This window comes from Balaenoptera musculus, chromosome 3 (genome assembly GCF_009873245.2).
Source record: "Balaenoptera musculus isolate JJ_BM4_2016_0621 chromosome 3, mBalMus1.pri.v3, whole genome shotgun sequence".
Classification (NCBI taxonomy): domain Eukaryota; kingdom Metazoa; phylum Chordata; class Mammalia; order Artiodactyla; family Balaenopteridae; genus Balaenoptera; species Balaenoptera musculus.
In genome coordinates this window covers 34,731,679-34,754,859 of record NC_045787.1, presented here as the reverse complement: position 1 = coordinate 34,754,859, position 23,181 = coordinate 34,731,679, and the positions used below count along the sequence as shown (strand labels likewise).

Genomic DNA, 23,181 nt, shown 5'->3' with positions numbered 1-23,181 from the left:
ACTTAACATCTCAGGATTGGTTTCCTCCACTGTAAAATGTGAAGGTGAACAAGTCTATATTCTAGAGAGATATTTTACTCTGCAGGTTACCAATAGTTGACATGAAAGGTCATGAAACCTGCACCATCATTTTAGGCTTGGCCTGCACATCATTGATTAGTCTGTAGCAAATTTGCTGTCTTTGTGCTTAGATTAACATCTTCAAACCGATATGTACCGTAACGCAAATGCCCAAAGAGTACCAAAACTATTAGTAGAGCTAAGGATATGGTCCTATATGAATGAGAGTAGAGATCAGTTTTTAAAAGACCAAAAGTGGTGAGAAAAGAGAAACTGGTCTGGCAGCATGCATGATTCCAAAGGGCAGCAACCAATTTATTCAAAGCTAAAAATCCTGAGTTGATACAATTAACAATAATCAATACATGACAAGGAAAAGAAACCAATAAAATGGAATAATTTCCCAAGTGTGCCTACATTATTAATTCCCTGTAACTGCAGGACATGAGTTTCCTGGCTCTACCAGGTATATGAACATAATCCATAGAAAGTGAATCCATACTTACTGAAATTTCATAAAACAATGAGAGAATCCTACAAGGTTCCAAAGAGAAAAAACAGATTTCACGCCAAGAATCAAGCAACAGAATGGCAATGAACTTTCAGAAACATTGGAAGCTGGAAAACAATAAACCAATCTTTGGAAATTTGCAGGAATGAATTGCCAGTCTAGAATCCTGTACCTAGGCAAACCATCAATTAAGTGTGAGAGTGAAACAGACTTTTCCAGACATGCAAGGTCCCCCAAATTTACTTCCTGTACCCTTTCTTAAGAAGCTAGCAAAATGGATGCTCCATAAAATGAAAGCATAAACCAAGAAAGAAGAAAACAAGAGAACAGGGGGAACAGGGCATCAGCACAGAAGGAAGGTAAAGAGAAATCCTGGAATGCCAGTGTGTGTCAGGGCCATCAGAAAACTGGTTCAGACTGGAGAACTGAGGGGTCCATTCTGGAGGGCTGGTGTGGGTCCCAGAAGGAAGACGATTGGCCGATGCATTTCATTGTGTGGAAAATACCCAGGAGAGGCATTTTCAAGAGCCACTAGAAGAAATGGCGATAGGTTCTAAAAAGTAAACAAATGAAAAACTATTTTCCTCAAAAAAGTTGTAGAGAAAAAGAAATACAGCCATAGTTCACGACTTGGCCCTGCAGTGAACAATAATCACACAGTCATAGCAATGCAAACACAATGTTGATTTAATTAACATTGCGATGTCACTTGTGAGAAGCACTATAGGGCAGGATTTTCCACGGAGAGGTGTGCAAGTCCTTGTCTCCTGCACTCTTCCTCCTCACCGTCCTAGCACAAGACATTAGCCCCTGAATCTTCCTCCCCATTCCCCTGTATAAAATCCAAATTACTCAAACAATGGCTACTAATCCAAAAGAGCAATTTCTCCCTTTTCTATCCTTGACCAACTATTTCTGAAATTAGCAGAACTTCGGCTGCTCTGGCTAAAATCCTAGGAAACATTTAGTCCTCCTTCCCTAAGCCTGATGCTCTGTGGAGCTCTCCCCTGCCTGGTATTTGCAAATAAGGGGTTATACTAATGGTGCTGTGGCTGATTTTCTTCCACCAACTATGCTGCAAAAATGGAGGAAGGGGAAGTTGGACGGGTGGAGTAAGAGAGCTATATCTTCCCCTATAATAAGAGAAAGTACATAGATTCTGTCTAAAACTGGTAACTCAAGGACCAGCCACATAAGTGAATTATTTGGAAATGGGGAGGTATGTGATCAAACAGCTAAGAGCAGAGTCTCCCAAGGAGGGGGACTGTTGTTTTGTTAGAATCTTTTCACATGCTCTAATTCACAAAATTAGATGAATGCCTTACTTTGATAACAGTTTAAGCAATTTTTAAAAGTGAAACTTGCAATTTAAAGTTTAAATATTGCAATTATGTAATCAAGTGTGTCTACAAATTATCCCAACAAGTGTAAATGTAGAAAGCTTTCTTAGTGGCTTAAGGATTGGGAAGAAGGAGGTCTAGCGAGCAGATGGGAAGGCTGCCCCAGCCCATACTACTGAGAGGAAGCAGTGACCCAGAGAGATTTCTGGTCCACCACTCAGGCCTCCCAGAGATCCTCTAAGTTGGAGGATTTTGCTAAATAGGATAGTGCGGGCTTTCTGGAAAAGCATCAGATTCTCTGTTCTCCATGGAAGATGAAGAGTAGAGTTCTTTTTGGCTTCCTGTTCTCCAACTTGTTTTTCTTTTGCTTTTGTTTTCGTTTTTCTGTGCAACTCTCTTTACACTCAATTTTTTCTTTTTACTCCCTTTCCTTTAATCTGTGAGTTTTCTTCTCACTTAAGACTTTTTCCCTGTTTTATTTTTCTCATAATCTTAAATTCGTCCTGCCACTCTACCTTGTCTCTCTTCTCACCTAGATTTTCTCTAAGTCCTACCTGATACTCATGTTCATAGACATGCCAGGTGATTTTAGTTTTCATCTCTTAATTTTCCAAGTAGTTAGCTGAGATGACTTGAGTCTTTAGAACACGACTTGCCCATCCATAAAACTGGTTAATATTCTTCAGTATACTGTATGATAATGGTTGAGCTATCTTTGAAGTTCTTGAGAAAAAAGTAATTTAAGAACTGTGATCTGATTAATTCAAATTGTAGACTATTGTCTTAATAAGAAATTTGAATATTTTCTTCTTTTCTTGAAATTTATAACTTCAATTCTAGAGAACTTTTTCTAGAATGACCATAGGAGGTGACAACCATAGACTGAGACTAATTTTATAAACAGTTTGTCTTTTCAACAACTGAAAGAAAATCAGCCAATGAATTAAGGCTCTTTAGTCCCTAGAGAAATACTGTAATGAGATTCAAAGAATGCAGTTGGATTTTACATTATATTTTAATTTTTAAGTTTCTTAAAATGGAACTAGATACTTGGCTGAAAACATTAAGCTACTAAGACAAATTCTTTTTTTTTTTTTAACTGTAAGTCTAGGGGCTTTCAAATTTCCCAGTCATATGCTATCAATATGTAAATTTAATTTATAGGATTCAATGCTCAGGAATTGTGAATGTGTAAAAAATTAAGGTCCTTTAAAGACATCAACACTTACTAATAGAAGTATTTGAATGGGACCATTGCTCCGCCCAAATTAAGCCTTTTTAACTGAAAACTTAAGGCCAAACCTAGAGCATAAAGGGCTCTATGGCCTATCTGTAGTTATTACTGGGAAATTGAGATTTCACACAAAACTGTCTTTATTTTAAATGCAGTTGTTATTAGAAAAAAGCACACACCTCAAACTAAATATCAATCCACATTTTTTTCCTAGCACAGAATGAGGCCTCTCTGAAGGTTTTTACAGGCTTACCACTTAACAGTGGTCAAGCCAAAAATAAACCTATGAGGACTTTACTAGGCAATTCAACAGCACACAAAACACCAGTCCATGGAGAGCTGGACTTAGCTTTTTCCCTATTAGCCTCTTTCTGGGCCTCCCACTCACATTTCCCCATCTCCTAATTAGAAAGCTAATTAGGATTCCAAATTTAATGCTTAATGGGGAGAGAGATCTGGTCACAGGCCAGGATTCCTTTAACATCAAACACTCCTCCGCCTCCGTCCTTAGTGCAGAGAGCTGTGGGAAGAGAGCTGGGCCAGCGGGCCTGATTGGCTGGAGGGCAGTGTTTACTCTCAGTTGTCTGAGAGGGAAGATCTGTTTCACAAATTGCACACTGAAAAGGTAAAATTAAGGAACAACGACATGCCTTGGGCTTTTAGTACTTTAAAGAAACAAGTATCTTACAGGCTCGATTATTATTACCATGGTAACATGAGGCGACGTGGGGAGATCTCCTCAAGAACAGTTCCTGGATCCAGCCAGGCAGCCTCTCAACAGTGCCGGGCGACTTCTTCAGTTACCATGGCAACCAAAATTAGAAGTGCTTTTGCAACACTAACAGAAACCATCTTTTGAAGCTCTTCTGTGAATCAAATTGAATACTGATGATGCAAACTTGAGTGATACATATTTTTCAAACATTAAAAAAAATCATATCGCCATAAACAAACACTCGTTTTAGATTCCCCTTTGCAATCTTGACTTAACTTGGAATCGATTTTTCGGTCTGGTTTTGTTTGTTTCCCTTTTGGATTCCCGCGGCCTCGAGTGCAAAGGCGATTTGTTTAACTTCCAAACTTGTCTGAAATTGCACGGGTGAGAGCTTAGAATGTGGTTCCTTCGCTCTCGGTTTGAAACGGGGTGAGGAATGGGGTGGGGGAGGGTGGGTCTAACAGAGAGCCCTCTTGTCTAATAAAGTCGGGAGGACGAAAACGGGGAGGGGGTGGGGAGACAGGCCGGGAGGGACGGCGGAGGAGGGAGAGAGAGAAGGGAAGAAAAAAAGTGCAGAGGGCTGAACCTCCGCTACCCTTATTAGGGCTAGGAGCTCCTTTATCTGTTGCCTGGACCTCTCCATCCGCTCCGATCTTGTGTCAGGCACACAAAGCTGATCGGAGACGGCATTTTAAAGACCCTGTTGCGATCCTCTCCGGGTCGCATCGCCCAATCCTCGAGCTCCTAATATTGCTGAAGGGACCTCAGGGAAGAGGAGACAGGTTCTTCCTTACTTGTACAGTCTTTCAAAAGGAGCGTTTTTCTTTCGGGCGCGTCGTGGCGTGGGGTGTGGTGGAGGGTTCCTTCCTCTGGGCCACAGCCGTTCACTGTCAGTTCCCTCCACTGCCCACTGCCAGCCGGGGTCACGCAGGTCCCCGGCCCTCGATACAAACTCTCGAGCTCTGGGCTTGCGCCCGGGAGCGCTGGTGGCGCGCAGCTGGTGTGCGCGGGGCGAGGCTCAGGGCGCGCCCCCAGACACGGGTGCCTGCACCAAGCCGGGACTCCGGGACACAGGCGCACACGCCCCCGGGCGCACGACCCCGGGCACGGGCCCCACGCGCCGGCACACCCCGGTCTCCGCCTCCAACGCGCTCTCCTCCCAGGCGCGCTGGGCCTGGGAGGGGGCGCCCCTAAAAAGCACCTAACCTTCTCCTAACCCCAAGTCGCCCACCCCCGCCAGGAGTTGTGTCTCTCTTTCCCCTCGGGTCACGGGGAGGAGAGGCGTCCCTCCTCAGCACCCAGGTCGGTAGCCTGGCGGAGGAAGGGGCTGCCGGGTGGGGTGCTGGCTGCGAGCCCCGCGGGCCTCGCTTACCTTGGTGGCGAGCTCCTCTCGCGGGGTCCGCTGCGCGGCGCCCGGCCAGGCGCTCCCGGTGGTTGGCGCGCGCGCGGACGGTGCGTGGGTGCCGGGGCGCCGCGGCCGCGCTGTAGGCTCCCGGAGCTGTCAGGGGTGGCCGACCTGACGGACGGCGGCCGCGGCAAACCCCGCCCACCGGCCCGGCCCGGGCTCCTCCAAGGGGACCCAGTCGCCCCGCAGCGTTTCCCGAAGGACCAATCCGGAGCGGGGGGCTGGCCCGGCGCAGGGGGGAAGGGGAGGCCCGCGGGGTACCGGGACACGGGCCTGGACCTCTTAGGTCGGTTTCTATGGTAGCCAGGAGGGAGGGGCTAGAGGGAGTGGGGCGCGCGGCGCGGGGACACCCGTCGCAGACACTCGAGGAGGGCGTTTGGCCCTGCCGCAGAGAGGACGCCGCCTAGAGCACGGATGCGAAGTGGCCGCACAACCGAAAGAGGGTTGACACAGCTCCCATCAACTCACGCTTCGACCTGAGCCGCTCCAGCCTCTGGATAAAAAAGGTTTCCGTGTCCTTGGGAGACAGCGGCCCAGTAATCTTCCTAACAGAACGGGGTTTTCTAGCACACCACAGTGACGGCTCCTTCAGATGAGTATGGCAGGGTTTAGGCTCTGCAGAAATAAGCGCTAATGCCACCCTCAGAGCGGAGTCCTTGCATATATTAGGCCCTGTTCCTTTGGTGCCACTTAGGCAGTGGACCCCTAATTTCCTGTGTACTCCGCAGCTATGACTCTCTGGCTAATGGTAGGTGCCAAATATTTTTCCAGTTTACAAACAAGGAGGGAATGCGATTCACCGAATACTAAAGCATAGAGATGATTTATTGAAGTTCAAGTCCTTCATTCTACAGAGGAGGAAATCGAAGTCGGAGAGGTCAATTAACTTAACAAGGGCCACACAGCTAGTTAATGGCAGAGCCATGATTAGGGGCCCTAAGTCACAGCTCAGTGAACACTCTTTCCTCCTCCTCCTGTTGTGGCATCCTCAATTCATGATTACCAGGGTGTATTTACAAAATCGAAAGAACTGAGGAGAAAAATAACCTAAGTTTAAAACCCTTTTATGGTAGAAATTAGGGTATCCAAAGATTCCTTTTTTCACTACTTGCCAGGAACTGTGACACTTCACAAAGAGTAACCGATTAAATCCTCACAATAACCTTTTTAGTTAGGTGCTCTTATTACCATCCCTGTTTTGATAGATGAGGAAACTGAGGCCCAGAAACGTTATTTGACTTGCTCAAGGTCACACAGCTGTCCGGTGCTGGTGCTGGGATTCAAACCTGGTAGTCTGACTCGAGTCTGCAGCTCTTCCTTACTACCCTCTGCTGCCTCTTTGTATGATGATTAAAGGGGCCAGAACAGGAAAGGCAAGAAATAAAACCTTGGACAGCTCCACAGACTGACCATTGAGATTGGCAGGAAAACCAAGAGAACCTAGAATTGCTTCCTTGTTTTGTAAGAGTGGTCATCTACCTGTGTAGGATAAAGGTTCTCTGTGAGAAAAGTGTGACTTTAAAGGGAGGACTTCTCAAAAGACAAAAGGACGTTTTTTAAAAGGAGTAATTTTGGGACTTCCCTGGTGGCGCAGTGGTAGAGAATCCGCCTGCCAATGCATGGGACATGGGTTCGAGCCCTGGTCAGGGAAGAGCCCACATGCCACAGAGCAACTAAGCCCGTGTGCCACAACTACTGAGCCTGTGCTCTAGAGCCTGCGAGGCACAACTACTGAAGCCCACGTGCCTAGAGCCTGTGCTCCACAGCAGGAGAAGCCACTGCAATGAGAAGCCCACGCACCACAACAAAGAGTAGTCCCCACTCGCCGCAACTAGACAAAGCCTGTGTGCAGCAACGAAGACCCAACACAGCCAAAAATAAATAAATAAAAATTTTAAAAAAATAGAGTAATCTTAATACATGCCGTCAGTCTCTCTAAAACAATAAAATACAGGATAAATCACTGCATATTTTAAAAATATAAAATACTCCTTGAATCCTACATGACAATACACAGAACAGGATTTCATAAAGAAACTGCCTAGATACCAAGAGCCTCAAACTCCCAACCTGACATGTACTCTGTCATAGGCCCTCCCACCGTGTACCCGTAGAGCACCAGAGGGCAAAGCCGATGCTCGATTCTAGAGAATTAAGAGGTTACTGAAAACTTTAGGCTATCATAGAAAAGGAAAACTTAAAACTCAGCATCAGAAACCACTTCTCTTAAAGTCCATTGGCCAGACTCCATTCCAGGAGCCCCCTATACCCCAATTTCTCTTGCAGACATGCTGCTAGGGCCTGCTCCCTTTCAAATCATAAACCCTTCCCTCATGCCTTCCCTTCCCTTGGGAGTCCCGGGATACCCAGCCATACAGGGCTGACCTCATGGTTCAATTCCCTTCACTTGAAAAAAGTGTTGTTTTTCTCCTAGAAAGGGCCATTCAACAATAGGTTGATTACAATGTAACAGTAATATATAGAGGTTAAAATTTCTTGTTTTGAATAGTATGGGGAAATATTTTCAACATGTTAAGTGAAAGCAAAAGTTACAAAACAGAATGACACAAATTTGTGATATATATAACTAGAAGGAACTACACCAGACATTGGAAATGTTTTTGGTTATGTGGCAGAATCTCAGGTGATTTAAATGATCTTAATACTTTCCAGTGTTGTTTGCATTTTCTACAATGGGTGTATATGTCAGAAAAAAATTTTAATGTCAGAAAAATATTATTTTCCAAAAGAATTGATGAAACTGTAAGACCTATAAAGACAGTATAGACAGTTTCATGTTATTGCGGAGCTCATTAAAATTCAGTTTGCTAAACCCTGCTCCCTTGTGTTAGCGGAAAAGAAGTCAAATACATTCTCAGGAACAACAGACTCTAATGCAGGAGGTCCTTGTTCTATACTTTGAGTAACATTGACAGTGGCTAAAAGTTTAGATTTTTGAGTCATAAAGCTACACCTTGACTCCTAGCTCTGTTACTTACTACTTATATGACACTCTGGTTTCAAGCACCTTCTAGCCTGTTTCCTCACCTGTAATCTGGGAGTTGTGAGAATTGAGACAAAGTTTCTGGAAAACAGTAAACTAGGTTTTGTTAATCTGGAGTCCATGCGCTCAGGTGGTAGGCAGGAGGATCCCCCATTGACAATGTATCTGTCTACTCCTTTCATCACAGTCTCTAAGTAGTTGGGGCCCAAACGTCAGAACCTCCTCTAATAAATGCCTAATAAATGGTAGCTATTATTTTTATTTCAGGTTTTGAGGGATCTTTCCACCTTTAGTGCTGTTCTAGGGCATATAGGGACATTCTACTCTAATTTTCTGGTCATTAAGTTACCTGATACATAGCATCCCTATTGAATGTGAACCTGGGCTATTCATGGGGTTTTCCTACCTCCACTCTCCTTTCTCTCTCCTGGTAGGGATATTTGACATATCTTGGGAGCGGACACAGAGCAAAAGTTTTCTAAGACTGCATATTGCTGTAGAGTTGAACCTGTAACTCAAAAGGTATATATCCTGTTCCAGGAAAATTTGTTTTATTTATGCTGTTAAGGTTCTGTGTGCTACCTGAGTCTGAGACTTCATGTCTTACAGACAATTCAGAAACGTTCTCAGACAATAGCTCTTTGAATATGATCCCTGTCCCATGTTTATCTTTCTTTCAGGTTTTCCAATTGAACATTATGTGTGTCAGACCCCCTCATTCTATCTCATGCCTTTTTTCATATTTTCCAGATTTTTACCTTCTGTTTACCTTCTTTCACATTCTGGGTAATGTCTTCAGCTCTACTATTTCACAAATTCTCTCTGTGCTGTAATTAATCAGCTGTTTAATCTGCACACTGACTTTATAAGCCTTGACAATGCAAATATAATGAGCAAATCAAATTGAGTCACTGACAATTAGTATTTATTAAAATCCCTTTTCCCTTAATTTTATAGGAACCTTTAAAGGACTAGTAGTAAAGAAACATTTATCTGAGGTTTATCCATGTATTCTGCTTCCCTTCTTATTTCTGTTAAATTCAAGCAAAATTAAACCAAAAGAATTAAGACTAGCATGGCAATTCTGTTTTTAAAAGTTCTCTCTCTCTTGTGCATATGTATATGGACAGATATTCATGTAATGTTAACAATAGTTATTTCTGATGAATGTGTCTTGGAGTAGTTTTTAACTTTCTTATTTTTCTAAAATAGGTGAATCTTCTACTTGAGCAAGTATAATTGAACAACAACAACAAAGTAGAAAAAAAGGTTGTAGATTTCAGCAGCTGAGTGAGGTGCCACTACTCCTTCTGCCAGTCAGCTTAAATTCTATTGATATACTGGGTACTTTAATTCACTTTAGACTTTCCTGCCTTATCATTTAGTCATTAATGTTCAATATTGAGCTTTCTTCCTAAAGGTAAAGTACAACAGAGAAAAGAGAGAGAGGGAGGAGGGGGGGAGGGGGGAGAGAAAAAAACCCAAATTGTGATCTTGAGACATTTTCATATAAAAAGTTTTCATTATAAAAGTAATTTTCAGGGGCTTCCCTGGTGGCACAGTGGTTGAGAATCTGCCTGCTAATGCAGGGGACACAGGTTCGAGCCCTGGTCTGGGAAGATCCCACATGCCGCGGAGCAACTAGGCCCGTGAGCCACAACTACTGAGCCTGCGTGTCTGGAGCCTGTGCTCCGCAACGAGAGAGGCCGCAATAGTGAGAGGCCCGCGCACCGCGATGAAGAGTGGCCCCCGCTTGCCACAACTAGAGAAAGCCCTCGCACAGAAACGAAGACCCAACACAGCCAAAACTAACTAAATAAATAAATTTATTTAAAAAAAAATTTTTCATTAAAAAATTTGAGTTGCTGAGATTCCCACTATAGTAGCAACTATACCCCAAACTTTTCTTGCCTATGTAGCCAAGTATAGCAATAAGTGTGATAGTTTCTTATAATCAGCACTTGGGTGTTATTTACAGTTGGACAGTGGACAGATGAGGCCCATTGATCCTGTAGGGAAATTATCTCATGAAAAGTTGTCAGAATCAAATAGTTACTTTTGTTTGATTTTTGTCTTTAGTTTTTCATAAGCACCATTTCAGCTGGACTAGGGTTCTGAACCCCTATTATTCCCTCCATAGTGTTTCCTAGCTGTATCTAATTGATAACTATTATTTCAGAGGACACAGTTACTGCTCTAATATGGGTGGTCTACCAAACCCACAACCAGTTAATGATCTAGCTCTTCTCTTAGGTGAATTCATACATTGACATTTGCTCCTCAGCAGATAATTAGCTATCGTTTTGTCTCTAAAATATATTTGAGTTACCCAGTGGAAGCAAAATTATTCAATTATTGTGATTTTCCAGTTTCTAATTTATTATTATTCTCTAACATTTCATGTCTTTGTGGCACTTTCATTTCAGAAACATTATGAAGGCAATTCATTACTGAGAATACGTAGAATGCTCTTGAAACAAAAAAATCCAAGACTGTTGTCTTAGTCCAGTCCATTACATGAATAGTAAACATGAACAACAGGTAACAAGATATTTTGAGTAGCACCTGACTACGCTACAAAAAAATAAGAGACCCTCAAAACAAGTTAATGCCACCGGCTAGTCATTTGCGCTTCCTTTAAGTACTCTGTGTCAGCCATTCTCCAGGTGTGGTTCCAAGACTAAACCCAGTGTATTACCTGGGAAGGTTAGGAATGAATTCTTGGGTCCTAACCCAGACCAATTGAATTGTGCGTTTTAACAAAATGCTGATGCACGCTGTTGTTGCAGAACCATTGCCTAGATGGTGTGGTCTCAAGGCAAGGAGACTGGCAAGGAGCTACCAAAAGGCAATTTGCTCCTTGTGTTTTGCCACCTTTTCTGATCTCCTGTTCCCCCACCCTAACCCCATCAAGGGCTGATGTAAATTACAAAAGGAAAATGGGTGTTTTACTTATGCTCTGTGCAATCCAATATTGTCAGCCACAAAGAGATCTCATACAGAGGTAACTGTATTTTAGTGATCAAGGGTGTAGTCTGTGGAGTCTGACTCCCTGGTTTCAGATATTGGCCCCACTTTCTACCAGCTATTTCTTATCTCCTCCTCTTAGTTTCCTCTATTTGTAAAATGATAGCTAATAATGTTAATTACCTCATGAGGTCATTGAGACGATTAAATGTAAAGTGCTTGGCATATAATAAGTGATTCATAAATGACGCTATTCTGTTACAAGATTTTTCTCTCCTAGGCTGTATTTTGGTACAAATATCAAGGTGGGCATCACTTCAGTTGTATAATTATGTGTCATATTTAGTGCCGTATTAGGTTGTGAGAAAGTTGAAAAGAAAAAAATTACGAATTCACATGCTGCCTTCCTATGTACCATGTCAACAGAATTAATGAAGTAACATTTATAGAACATGGAGTAGTTTAAAGATATTCTGTAAATTCAGCATACATTTATGATAATGACAGCCTCTACATTTATGGTTTTAAAGCAATACACTTCTAGGCCTCCAAATATAATGGATCTCATTAATTGGTGGTGATAGTTTTAATTCCTTCTGCTTCTCACTTGAATCCTTTATGACAAATTCTTTAAGAGCCATGGCACAGCTCAGCACATTACACATGAAAAACATTCAGCTTAGGTTTCTCTCTCCTGATATAACACAGTGGTCAGTGTTAATAAATTCAAAGCTATTATGTTACCTCCAACAAAATCAGGCTAAACTTTTAAGAGGTCATTTACTTGTAATTTTACATGACAGTTATAAAAAAAACCGTTTCCATGTGAACACTTTAAAGACCATTTGTTTGGTCTTTAATTGTTCATTTGTTCGTTTAGAACAATCAAGCCATGTTGAAGATGTGCATTAAAATCCACTTGATTTACTGGTTGACACTCTATCTACATCTAGGCCTCAGTCAATACTGTTTGCTTATTCTAAGTATAAAGTGGATAATTAGTCTAGAAGACTCTCATGGACTTTTTAAATCTTGAAACATTACTTCAAAACTGAATGTAGTTGGAGCAGAAGCACTTACCTTTCCATGAAAATATTTCTACTTTCAATAGTAGGATGAGGATGGCAGCCTTTTTAAATGGTAAGACTGTAAGATCCTTCTGTTTTTGTACATATCCAAAAGATTTCTAGATTTTAAATGTATTGCTATTAGGGTTCAGTTAGTTTTCCTTTGAATCTCAGATGATACATACGGTATAATAAAAAAATATGTATCCAGTCTTTGTCCCTGGTTCCTGGCACTAAGCTCCTAGAACCCTCGCAATTTCCTGAGTTAGGTCTTCTGTTTAACAAGCCCATACCTGAGTTTATGTAATGAGGTGACTCTAGGCTCTGGTCACCAGAGGAATCAACCATATGAATTAGAGGGCTAGAACTATCAGCCCCACCCCCAAGATCTCCAGGGAAGTAGGAGGGGCTGGAGAGAGTTCAATAATCAATGGCCAATGACTTAATCATGTCCAGGTAATGAAACTTAAGTAAACAGTGTTAAAAGGAGCATCTGGGTAAACACATCCACGTGCTGGGAGGGTGGAGCACCAGGACAGGACAGGGAAGTGCTGCACACTTCTCCCCCCACTTGGCCCTATGCAGGTCCTTCCTCCCATCTGTTCCTGGTTTGTAGCCTTTATAATAAAACTACACTCCTAAGTACAGTGCTTTCCTGAATTCTGGGTCATCCTAGCACATTATTGAACCTGGGAGGGGGTGAGAACACCTAATTTGTAGCTGGCCAGGCAGAAGTGTGGGTACCCTGGGGACTCTATATTGTTGGCTGGTGTCTGAAGTGGGGGCAATCTTGTGGTACTTCTAACTTCTGGAATCTACGTTCACTCTTGGTACTGTCAGAATTGAAGGAAACCCAGGTGGTGTCAGATAATCAAAGAACTGCTGTTGAACAGCGGAGTAGGGGAGACAGAAGAGGCTCTCCTATCATTCATTCTCCAGTGCTCTTGGGATTCCTATGATGACCAATGTCTGGCACTACTGCCCAGGTGTCACACTGTAGACCTAGCTAAAAACTCCAGTAGGAGTAAAGTGAGAGGAACAAAATATCCAGTTCAGTACTTCAATATACATCATGGGTTTTAATAGCTGTTACATGTAAAATGCTTTATGAACTGCAAAGTCCTAGTCAACCTAAGGTTTACCACCAGCGGGTAGCTTTCTCTCTTCTGCAATCAAATTTACTGGCATTTGGAGCACACTGATACAGCCTTCACACCTTTTGGGAAAAGTAAAATGCACTATACCTGTCCCTCAAACCTGTTCTGAAAGGCCTTGCCAAACCTAAAAACTCAAATGATAATTTTAATGCTTTGCTGTGCCTTTGTCCCTGATCTCTACCTTGTGGTCAGGGCTCTTGAAAGATGATGTTTAAAAATAAACCTTGTTTCATACCTTGGCTTAAGGGCACAGCATGAGCTATTTTCAGCATTCAAAATTCACTAGATACTAACTAGTAATTTATATACTTGAGACCACTGTATCTGTCAGGAATTTAAACATTTCTTTAAACTACAACTAACTCAGGAACGTGGACATCTTAAGGCAAACTGAAAAATTCAATATGATATAATTCTATCATTAGTATTTTCTGACTTCAAAAAAAGAAAAAAAAAATATATATATATAAATAAAAATATAAGCTTTGTAGCAGATACCCAACTGCCAAAGAGAAGAGACTTGGAAATATTCATACACTTTGATCCTAAAATAAAAACAACCTTCTAATTCCTATTATCTTTAAATCCATGACTTCTCCAGTTGTGGGAAGCCATCCTCTTCAGTATATTTCATAAATGTGATACCATTTAACATCAGCATTACTAAAAGTCATGTTGATCTTTTAAATTTAACACACTAGTAAGTGGAGAAAGTATTTTTAAAATAGGCTGTACTAAAATTCCATTGGCTATTGTGTTCCACCATATAGAAAAGCAAATATCAACCTCTTCCTCCTTCCTTTCTTTCGAACTGATTTTTGGGGACTGGAGATGTGTACTGAGAATTTTATATCTCAATTCGTGTATCAGTCATGTTAATACAGATGAGAAGACATCTCTGACCACAAACCAACTTCCACACTGGTAAGGTGAAAAAAGAGTCATGAACACATAATTTTAAAGTTTACTTTAAAAATGTAAATATCTCCCAATATTTAACAGGTAAAGAAAATAGCATATTGGTGTATGTGGTTGTTATATTTTATTTTCCAAGTAATACTGATTAAAAATATTTACACACCTACTTTTAAGTCCACAGTTTAGCACTCTTATTTGTATGGCTTTAAAAGTTATAGCACAAGATCTTTACATTAAGGATTGGGGAAAAAGATTCATTCAAAACAAGGCCTGATATATTATATACATGTTTTTCTCTGTACTTTATTTTAAATACATTAATTTTTAAGTGATGCTCATCTTTTTTTCATCTGGTGGTAAAATACTAGTGCAACTTTTCTTCAAAATAAAGTTTACCACAGATATAAGTGAATTTTCCCAATTGAATATGGCCCTTCAGCTGCCATTAAATGAAATTTCTCAATCTAACTGAAGTGAAAAAGAACTGGTAGCTGTCATTGTAAGGAAAATATAGAGTGCTATAGCATGACCTACATTGCTCCTTGCAACACAAACTCTGAAAGAACCAGAGGCGCTTTACAGTTGAGTTGAGTTTGAAAAGGCACATGGGTGTGGTTGGTTTTTAAACATTCTAGAAATTTGCCGCCACCACCACCGTTTCTGTTGCAGAGATGACATCTGTGACTGTCAGGGTAGACAAGAGTGTTGTTCAAGCTAAAGAAAGCCAGAAGCCAAAATTTAACTGCACAGTAACAATGCACTTTTCTTCATGCAGCCTTGTGTTTCCTATATATTCAAATGTTCTAACATGCATTAGAATACATAAACTTGTATTCTAATGATTTTACGTTTGATTTTACAATATGGGGAAAAAAAAACTTGAGGAAGGACATGACTGGGCAAAGAGAGAAGGGAGAACCCTTACCACAATGAAAATAGATACATTCGTACCCAACTATATAATAAGAATATAATCCGTTTCAGTTTTCCAGAAATATACTTCTCAAAGCTTCCCATTCACTTATGGGAAAGATCTCTCCTCTGTGGCATCAAGTGGGGGAAAATCAGTTTGTTTCAATAGAAACAGTCCAACACAACAGGAAAGAGCTTAACTTTGGTCCACGTGTCTGTTAGCTTAAGGACAGTCACACTGCCCATCATCAGTTCAAAAACTCAACACATAAATTTAAAAATATATTCATTTGTTATTTCATTCTAAAACTGGCATAGGTGTTCTGTTCTCATTTCCTGACTTTTCAGCTTGGGAATCCACTGTTGATTTGGTCTCTAAACCCTCAGCATCTTCGTCATCTTCTCTGGCCGCCTCAGCAGCATCTGCTTGCGTAGGCTCTCTCTCCTCTTGGTTCATGATTTCAGGGGTCACTTGATCCAAGTCTGCTTCTAGAAGCTCAGTTTGTACTTCCATTGGCATCTGATTTACCCGTTCAACATGCAGCTCCTCTACATGTACTTCTGTACCTTCTTCAGTCTGAATTCGACCCACTTCTAGATAACTTACCTGGACCTGTTCTGGAAGCTCATTCATATGTGAATCGTGCACTTGGCTGTCCTGGAGCAGATCTGGGTGGACCTGTTCCACAGTCACTTGTGCTGAATCCACTTGAACCTGAAGCAATGGTAACACGTGCACCTTCCCAACTTGTTCTATAATAGTCATTGATGTCACAGGTTCAGTTTGCACACGTGTTTCTACTGAAAGAACTTCTTCAGTTACTAGACGCTCTGAAATATTATGAGCATCACTGAGATGCCTCCTTAATTCATTTCCTTGCATAAACCACAAGTCACACAAAGTACAATGGTTGGGTTTATCTCCAGTGTGTATTACCAAATGATCTTTGAACTGGTCCCAGCTGTTAAACACACTATTACAGACCTGAAATAACCAAACATTTGGTGTTAACACTTATATTCAAACTGAAGGAAATATGGATGCATTTATTCTCTATAAGAAAAAAGTTGAAGATTTTTCTGAAAATGTTATAAATATGACATCTGTAACATAGTCTAAGGGAATTTCATAATTCTTTTGTTTATCTGATCTTTTACCTGATTAGCTAACAACTTAAATCCTTTTGGGGAAACATTTTAATATTGTCTATATTAAAGGACTATAAAGTAACACTATTATAATTTCTTCCATGATATCAACATTAAGAACAATTTCACCATGTGGGATAAATATACACTAATCACGGAAGAAGAGCCAATTATAGCTGGTCTGCCTCCTCCACCCCACTCCTGAATTCTAATGACTGTTCTATGGTTAAGAATAACCATAGTTTCAGACTATGTTACTTAGGACATAATTTTATTGACATTGGTATCATCTAGGGTTGGGTAAAAACAACAACTACTACTACTACTATTCCCCCTTACGAAAGCAAGACAATGATGTTCTTTACTCATTTCTTTCTAAACTTGTCAGCTCTATACCTTTGCTCTAGGTCTGTCACCCTTCACTTCTAATGATTTCAAACGCAGACTCCTTTGCTAAGGACGGAGTACACCCACACATACCTGACATTCATAAAGCTTCTTTCTTCCCTTTTTTGCCCCCACTCCAGTTTGGCATGCAGTCAGGTGACATTTGAGGGTGCTATTTCTAGCAAATCGTTCATGACAATTTGGACATTCAAAAGGTTTTTCACCTGTTAGAATAGAAAAAAAATCATATTGACAATTAAGAAAAACAGAAAATGCAAAAAGTTTTTTCTTTTTGGTTAATTCTAATAGCACCTTCTTGAAAGAAGGATCAGAATTTATAACTCAAATGTTTCCACCACATCCAAAAGACTATTCTAAGAGGTAGAAATAGTAAGTTTTTAATGATTCTTATAATTGTATCTGTGCTCTGGCAAAGAAATAAAATTTGGATCTGAGTGTTGTTCCATGTTTTTGCATTTCTTAAAAAATTGTATATTTTCCCTTAGATGAAAATCAAGGTCAATTTCCTTTCTGGGGACATGCACCCCTCTCCATTCCACAAGCATTTTTTGAGCAATTATTGTGGTGCCAGGCCATGTGCTAGGTAATGAAGATAAACTGTCCTTGTTTTTAAAAACTTCATATCATAGGCCAGGGTATTTCAGGAAGGTGAAATACATGAACATAAACAAATGCAATGCACCACAGAAGGCCTGTTACAGAGAAGAGGGCAATGGGAAATGGGACTGCAGCAGTACACAGGAGGAGAGTGATGAATTCTGCCTGGAATGGAATGAGAGAAGGACAGGAAGAAGTAGGTTATTCTAGGCAGAGGCACAGAGGTGTAAAACAGCATGGCAGGTGAGGAGTAAGGAGGGAGGTGTCATACTGACTCCCAGATCTCTGGCTTAGAATACCAACCAGAATAAAGAACAGAGAAGTCCAAGTAGGTTTGGAGTGGGATGTGCTAGGGAAGATTATAAATTCATTTTTGAGTCGGTGAGTCTGAGGTACTCAAAGCAAAGTGGAAAATCTGGTAAACAGTTACATAGACAAATCTGGAGCTAAACAGAGGGTGGACTGACATACAGACACAGAATCCAATAAAACATCCAGTTAAAACAGCAGGTAGATGAAGCAAGCAAAGAAAACAAAAAGAACAGCCAGAAGTAGAAGGAAAGAACACTGAGGAAAATTAAGAAAGAAATTTCAGGAAGATGAGGTAATAAACAGCGCCAAACTGAACAGAAAGATCAGGTAGGGTAACAACAGGGGACTGGAATAACTCTAGCAAGAACACTGTGAGTGGTATGGTGGAATCAGAAGCCACACTACAGTGGGATAAGGGAGCATGAGTGAGGCAAGTTAATGGAAACTGTCAGTACAGAAATTCTTTCAAGAAGGCTTGGAAGTAAAGAGGAGACGTGGCTAGAGGGGGGACATGTCAATAAAAGGTTCTCTAAGCCAGAAGAGAGTCATTACTTATTTGCTGAAGGAGAAGGAACCAGTGGAGGAGAGAGTAGTAGGATTGACAGATGAAACATGGTCTTGGAGGAGACATCAAGGTGTGGGATTCAGGATTGGCCTTGAAGAAAAGGGAAGTATCTTTCTCTGTAATAAAAGAGGAGACAACGAAGGAACCATATAGTTTACCCCACAGCTAAGTTGGGGGTAGGAAGTCAGATAGACATGTCACCTGCTGGGGTGGGGTGTGGGGAGAGGTCTTGAGTGCTGCACTGAAGGTCTAGAATGCCAATTAGGAAAGGAAAGATATAAATCAGACACCAAAAGGCCTAACTTAAGGTCTGATAAGAATTTTTTCCAGCAGTGCTCAGCAGGGAGCAGAAGTAAATGACTGCAATAATTAATTCCAGGATGTAGGGTTCAAAAGCCAAAGGGAAGCTGGGCCTCCCTCGGTCGTCCGCCCGCACCCGCCGGAGCCTGTTCGCGTCGACTGACCAGAGTCCGCAAGTTCAACGCTCCGAGCCCGTTCGGACGGCCCCAACCCCCAGCTTTCTTTAGTGTCCTTTGAAGACACTAAGAATAATGTCCCTGCATCAGTTTTTACTAGAGCCAGTCACCTATCATGCCTGGAACAGGGATCGTACCCAGATTGCCCTTAGCCCCAATAACCACGAAGTCCACATCTATGAGAAGAACGGGAGCCAGTGGGTGAAAGCTCATGAGCTCAAGGAGCACAACGGACACATCACAGGTATCGACTGGGCTCCCAAGAGTGACCGCATCGTCACTTGTGGGGCTGACCGCAATGCCTACGTGTGGAGTCAGAAAGATGGTGTCTGGAAGCCGACCCTGGTGATCTGAGAATTAACCATGCAGCCACTTTTGTCAAGTGGTCCCCGCTAGAGAACAAATTTGCTGTGGGCAGCGGAGCACGACTCATTTCTGTTTGTTACTTCGAGTCCGAAAATGACTGGTGGGTAAGCAAGCACATTAAAAAACCCATTCGCTCCACGGTCCTCAGCTTGGATTGGCATCCCAACAACGTCTTGCTGGCAGCAGGATCCTGTGATTTCAAATGCAGAGTGTTTTCTGCCTACATTAAAGAAGTGGATGAGAAGCCAGCCAGTACACCCTGGGGCAGCAAGATGCCTTTTGGTCAGCTGATGTCAGAGTTTGGTGGCAGTGGCACTGGCGGCTGGGTGCACGGGGTCAGCTTCTCTGCCAGCGGGAGCCGCCTGGCCTGGGTCAGCCACGACAGCACCGTGTCCGTTGCCGATGCCTCAAAAAGTGTGCAGGTCTCAACTCTGAAGACAGAGTTCCTGCCCCTCCTGAGTGCGCGCTTCGTCTTGGAGAACAGCGTCGTGGCCGCTGGCCGTGACTGCTGCCCCATGCCCTTTAGCTGCGACGACCGCGGCTGCTTGACCTTCGTCTCCAAGCTAGACATCCCAAAACAGAGCATCCAGCGCAACATGTCGGCCACGGGGTGCTTCCGCAACATGGACAAGCGGGCCACGACCGGGGACCGCAACACGGCCCTGGAGACGCTGCACCAGAACAGCATCACTCAAGTGTCTATTTACGAGGTGGACAAGCAAGATTGTCGCCAATTTTGCACTGCTGGCATCGATGGAGCCATGACCATTTGGGATTTCAAGACCTTAGAGTCTTCTGTCCAGGGCCTTCGGATAATGTGAAGCTGAGCGAGCCTCCCAGATCCAGCATGAGGACGGACAGGCTGCGCCGGGCAGCTGCGCCATTCGCATGATGGGCAGGAGAGCCGGCCACCAGCAAACACTGAAGACACGTATGGCGCAAACCTTGTGTGTTTTGTTTGAGGATAATTGGTGGAAGTGTTGGTTTTTTAAAAGCAGCAGTGATTTGGGGTTTGTTTTTTTTGTTGTTTTGCTATTTCATTCCATTCTTGACCAAAGCTTCTCTTTAAGTAGTTTACTATGGAAAATTATCACACTAACTTAAAGGAAGGGGTGGGGGGGGGGGTATGTAAATTGTCTGCTAAAAAATTAAATAAAAATACTGAATGTGGAAAAAAAAAAAAAGCCAAAGGGAATATGCTTAGAGTACAAGAAAAAGTGACTCAAGATATATACAATGAGGACAAGGTAACATCAGAAACGGGGCAATAAACTAGGTGGAAAGGGGTATGGAAAGACAGGAAGGCTAAATGAGGTAGACTCCCACAGTCAAAGGAAGGAAAGCAGTGAGAATTCAAGAGACAGGATGACGCTTGTAGAGAACAGGACTAAGATATCAGAGGTGGAGCCTCAGTGACGATCAGGTCCTAGACATGACCCTCATACTCACGTGGAACAGACACAGTCAAGTAACTCTGAGCTGTGTTTTATCCCTGACAAAACAATTATAGCTTATTTTTTATATAATTTTCATGAGATGAAAAAATTAATTTGAGAGAGAAGACCTAATCACCTAGAATTATTGTTGGTATAGAAACTCCTTTACAACTCCCCAAATGTTGGGCGATACTGCTAACTAGAATAGTTTTGTTTTAATAGTGTATAATTTTTCACTATAAATGAAGCCTACAGATAAAAATTGTCATAACCTCTTTAAAGGGCAATTTGATAATATTTGCCAAGATTTAAAATGCACATATTCTGTGACTTGGCAATTCTGCTGTCAAAAATTAAGTTACTTGAACATGTACACAAAGATTATGTACAGGTGTGTTTATTGCAGCACAGTGTGTAAAAGACTAGCAATAACCTAAAAGTGTATCAACAGGAGTGGTTAAGTAAATTATGGCATACCCATACACTAAAATACCATGCAGCCACAGTGAAAAAAATTAAGTAGATTCATGAATGTTTCACACATTAAAAAGAGTTCAAGATAAATTAAATGGCGTAACGTTGTATTGCATGCTCCTGTTTGTTTGTTTCAAAAGTTCTGTGTGTGTCTGTTTATGGTTACTTGAAAATGCAAAGAATATATCTGGAAGGATAAATAAGAAAACGATGTCAGTAACTGCTTCTGGGGAGATCTATTTAAGTAGGAAAGAGATTCACTTTTCAGTGCACATCATTTGAGCTTCTGCTATTTAAATCATTAGTTTAATAAGCCCAATAAAATCTAGGAATTGTAAGAGATTAATTATACTTTAGATGTGTAGAAAGCACAGTCTTCCAAGTGCTTTTATCATCTTCTCTTATTTGCCACAACCCTGTAAAGTAGGAGTCATTATTCTTATTTACACAGACAAGGAAAGAGGCCCAAAGATAAAGTTCATCAAGCTGACAAAATGTCAGAACTGGAGCCTGGGAATTCCCTGGCGGTCCAGTGGTTAGGACTCGGCAATTTCACTGCCAGGGCCAGGGTTCAATTCCTGGTCAGGGAACTAAGATCCCGCGAGCTGCGCAGTGTGGCCAAAAAAAAAAAAAAAAAACCAAAAAAAAACTGGAGCCTGAATCTAATCATGGTTTCCGGACCCGGATTTTTTTTCTACAATTCCACACTACCTCTCTGGGCAACTAGGGAACAATTATTTGAAAACATGGTTACAGGTCAACTTTGGATTCTTTCACATGTGGTGTCCCACAGGCATATCTGTCAATATATCTGCTCTCTCCCCCCACCCACAAATCTTACCCTTCTATATTTTTCTTTCTAAATTAATAAACTTCCAATCATGTAGCCACCCAAATCAGAAAGCTGGGAGTCGCCTTCTCTTTTACCCCTACATCTCACCAATCACCAAACCCTGTTGATTCTGCCTACTTACTGTTATATCCCCAACCCTTTTTCACTATTATTGCCTTTATTCAATCCCCCATCCTTGTTTAGATTACTCCAACAGCCTTCGAATTAGACCCAGTAGGCTTCACCCACTCCAATCTATCCTGCCAGTTCTCTCTCTCTCAAGCATAAATTTAATCAGAAAACTCCCTGGCTTAAATTTCTTTAAAGTGACCCAGAGTCTTTCAAGATAAAAATCCAAACTCATTTAGAGCACTTAAATGAAAATAACTACATGATCTTAGCCTCATCTCCCATCACTTTCTCTCTCTTGTCCTTGAACCACTGGGAGATCGTCCATGATGCCTAAGTGCACGCCACATGGTCAGCCCTCCAAACTCTTTAGCTGCATCTCCTGGCATTCGGACCCAATCCTCCAGTCATAACAACCTGCTAGCAAGTACTCCAAATGAGTGACTTAACTCTCCTGTATGTCTGTGTACACTTAATTTCTTTTGTCTGGAATGCTCATCTCCTGGCTAGCTCCTTTTCCTTTGGGAGTCATAGGGTAAACCCTCTAGGAAGCCATCCTTGTCTCTTTCATCATAAACAGCACAAGCAGGCATTCCCATAAGACTCTGTGCTTACCTCTTATCAGCACTTCGCTGATTGTGCCTGTTTGTCTCCCCTAACGTAACTGTGAACTCCTTGAAGGCAGGGACTCTAAAATTTATCTCCATGACCTAGCAGGCTGGCATTATCATCACTATTTTCCAAATGGAAACAAGGTAATTCAGGACAAGTAACAGCCAAAATTTTGCAAATCAAGCGTGGATTACTGTGCATGCTTTAAGAACATACAAGAAACCAAAGCACTAAACTAATGAAAGTATGCAAAATATGAAATTGAGAGGGCTGTATTATGTATATGTTGAGAGTAGGAAACAGGACCATTTATCTTTACACTTAGTTTGTTATAAGTGAAAAATGATCCACCCTTTATTAACACAAACACAATTAAAAACTGTTTACTTATGTTCCTCTTGAATTTACTAAATCACTGATCACATATGCTACTGTCTTGTCACTAATTACTAGTACAATAATTGATCGAGGTTAAAAAAGACAATAAAAGTTCAGTTTGCTTTACATACTAAACTGTTCCTTCAAAGGGCATCTG

At 41.7% G+C, this 23,181-nt stretch overlaps 3 protein-coding genes across 11 annotated transcripts in view; 1 reads left to right on the top strand and 2 right to left on the bottom strand.

The window, feature by feature from the left end:
- The window catches only part of NIM1K (NIM1 serine/threonine protein kinase), a 76,786-nt gene extending 71,421 nt beyond the window's left edge, over positions 1–5,365 (bottom strand). For both annotated transcript variants that reach the window (XM_036846881.1, XM_036846882.1), the window contains exon 1: positions 5,233–5,365. The gene's annotated coding sequence lies outside the window, so the exon portion shown is untranslated. The remainder of the gene's footprint in view (positions 1–5,232) is intronic.
- The window catches only part of LOC118892336 (actin-related protein 2/3 complex subunit 1A-like), a 30,055-nt gene extending 9,967 nt beyond the window's left edge, over positions 1–20,088 (top strand). The window contains 3 exon segments of the mRNA XM_036846884.1: positions 1,122–1,131; positions 18,861–19,143; positions 19,146–20,088. Coding sequence (XP_036702779.1) covers positions 18,873–19,143; positions 19,146–19,984 — 1,110 coding nt within the window. The 5' untranslated portion in view covers positions 1,122–1,131; positions 18,861–18,872 and the 3' untranslated portion in view covers positions 19,985–20,088.
- The window catches only part of ZNF131 (zinc finger protein 131), a 32,457-nt gene continuing 23,759 nt past the window's right edge, over positions 14,484–23,181 (bottom strand). For all 8 annotated transcript variants that reach the window (XM_036846874.1, XM_036846875.1, XM_036846876.1 and 5 more), the window contains 2 exons: positions 16,920–17,050; positions 14,484–16,275 (listed from right to left, as the gene is read on the bottom strand). In XM_036846874.1, the coding sequence (XP_036702769.1) occupies positions 15,589–16,275; positions 16,920–17,050 (818 nt within the window). In that variant the 3' untranslated portion in view covers positions 14,484–15,588. The remainder of the gene's footprint in view (positions 16,276–16,919; positions 17,051–23,181) is intronic.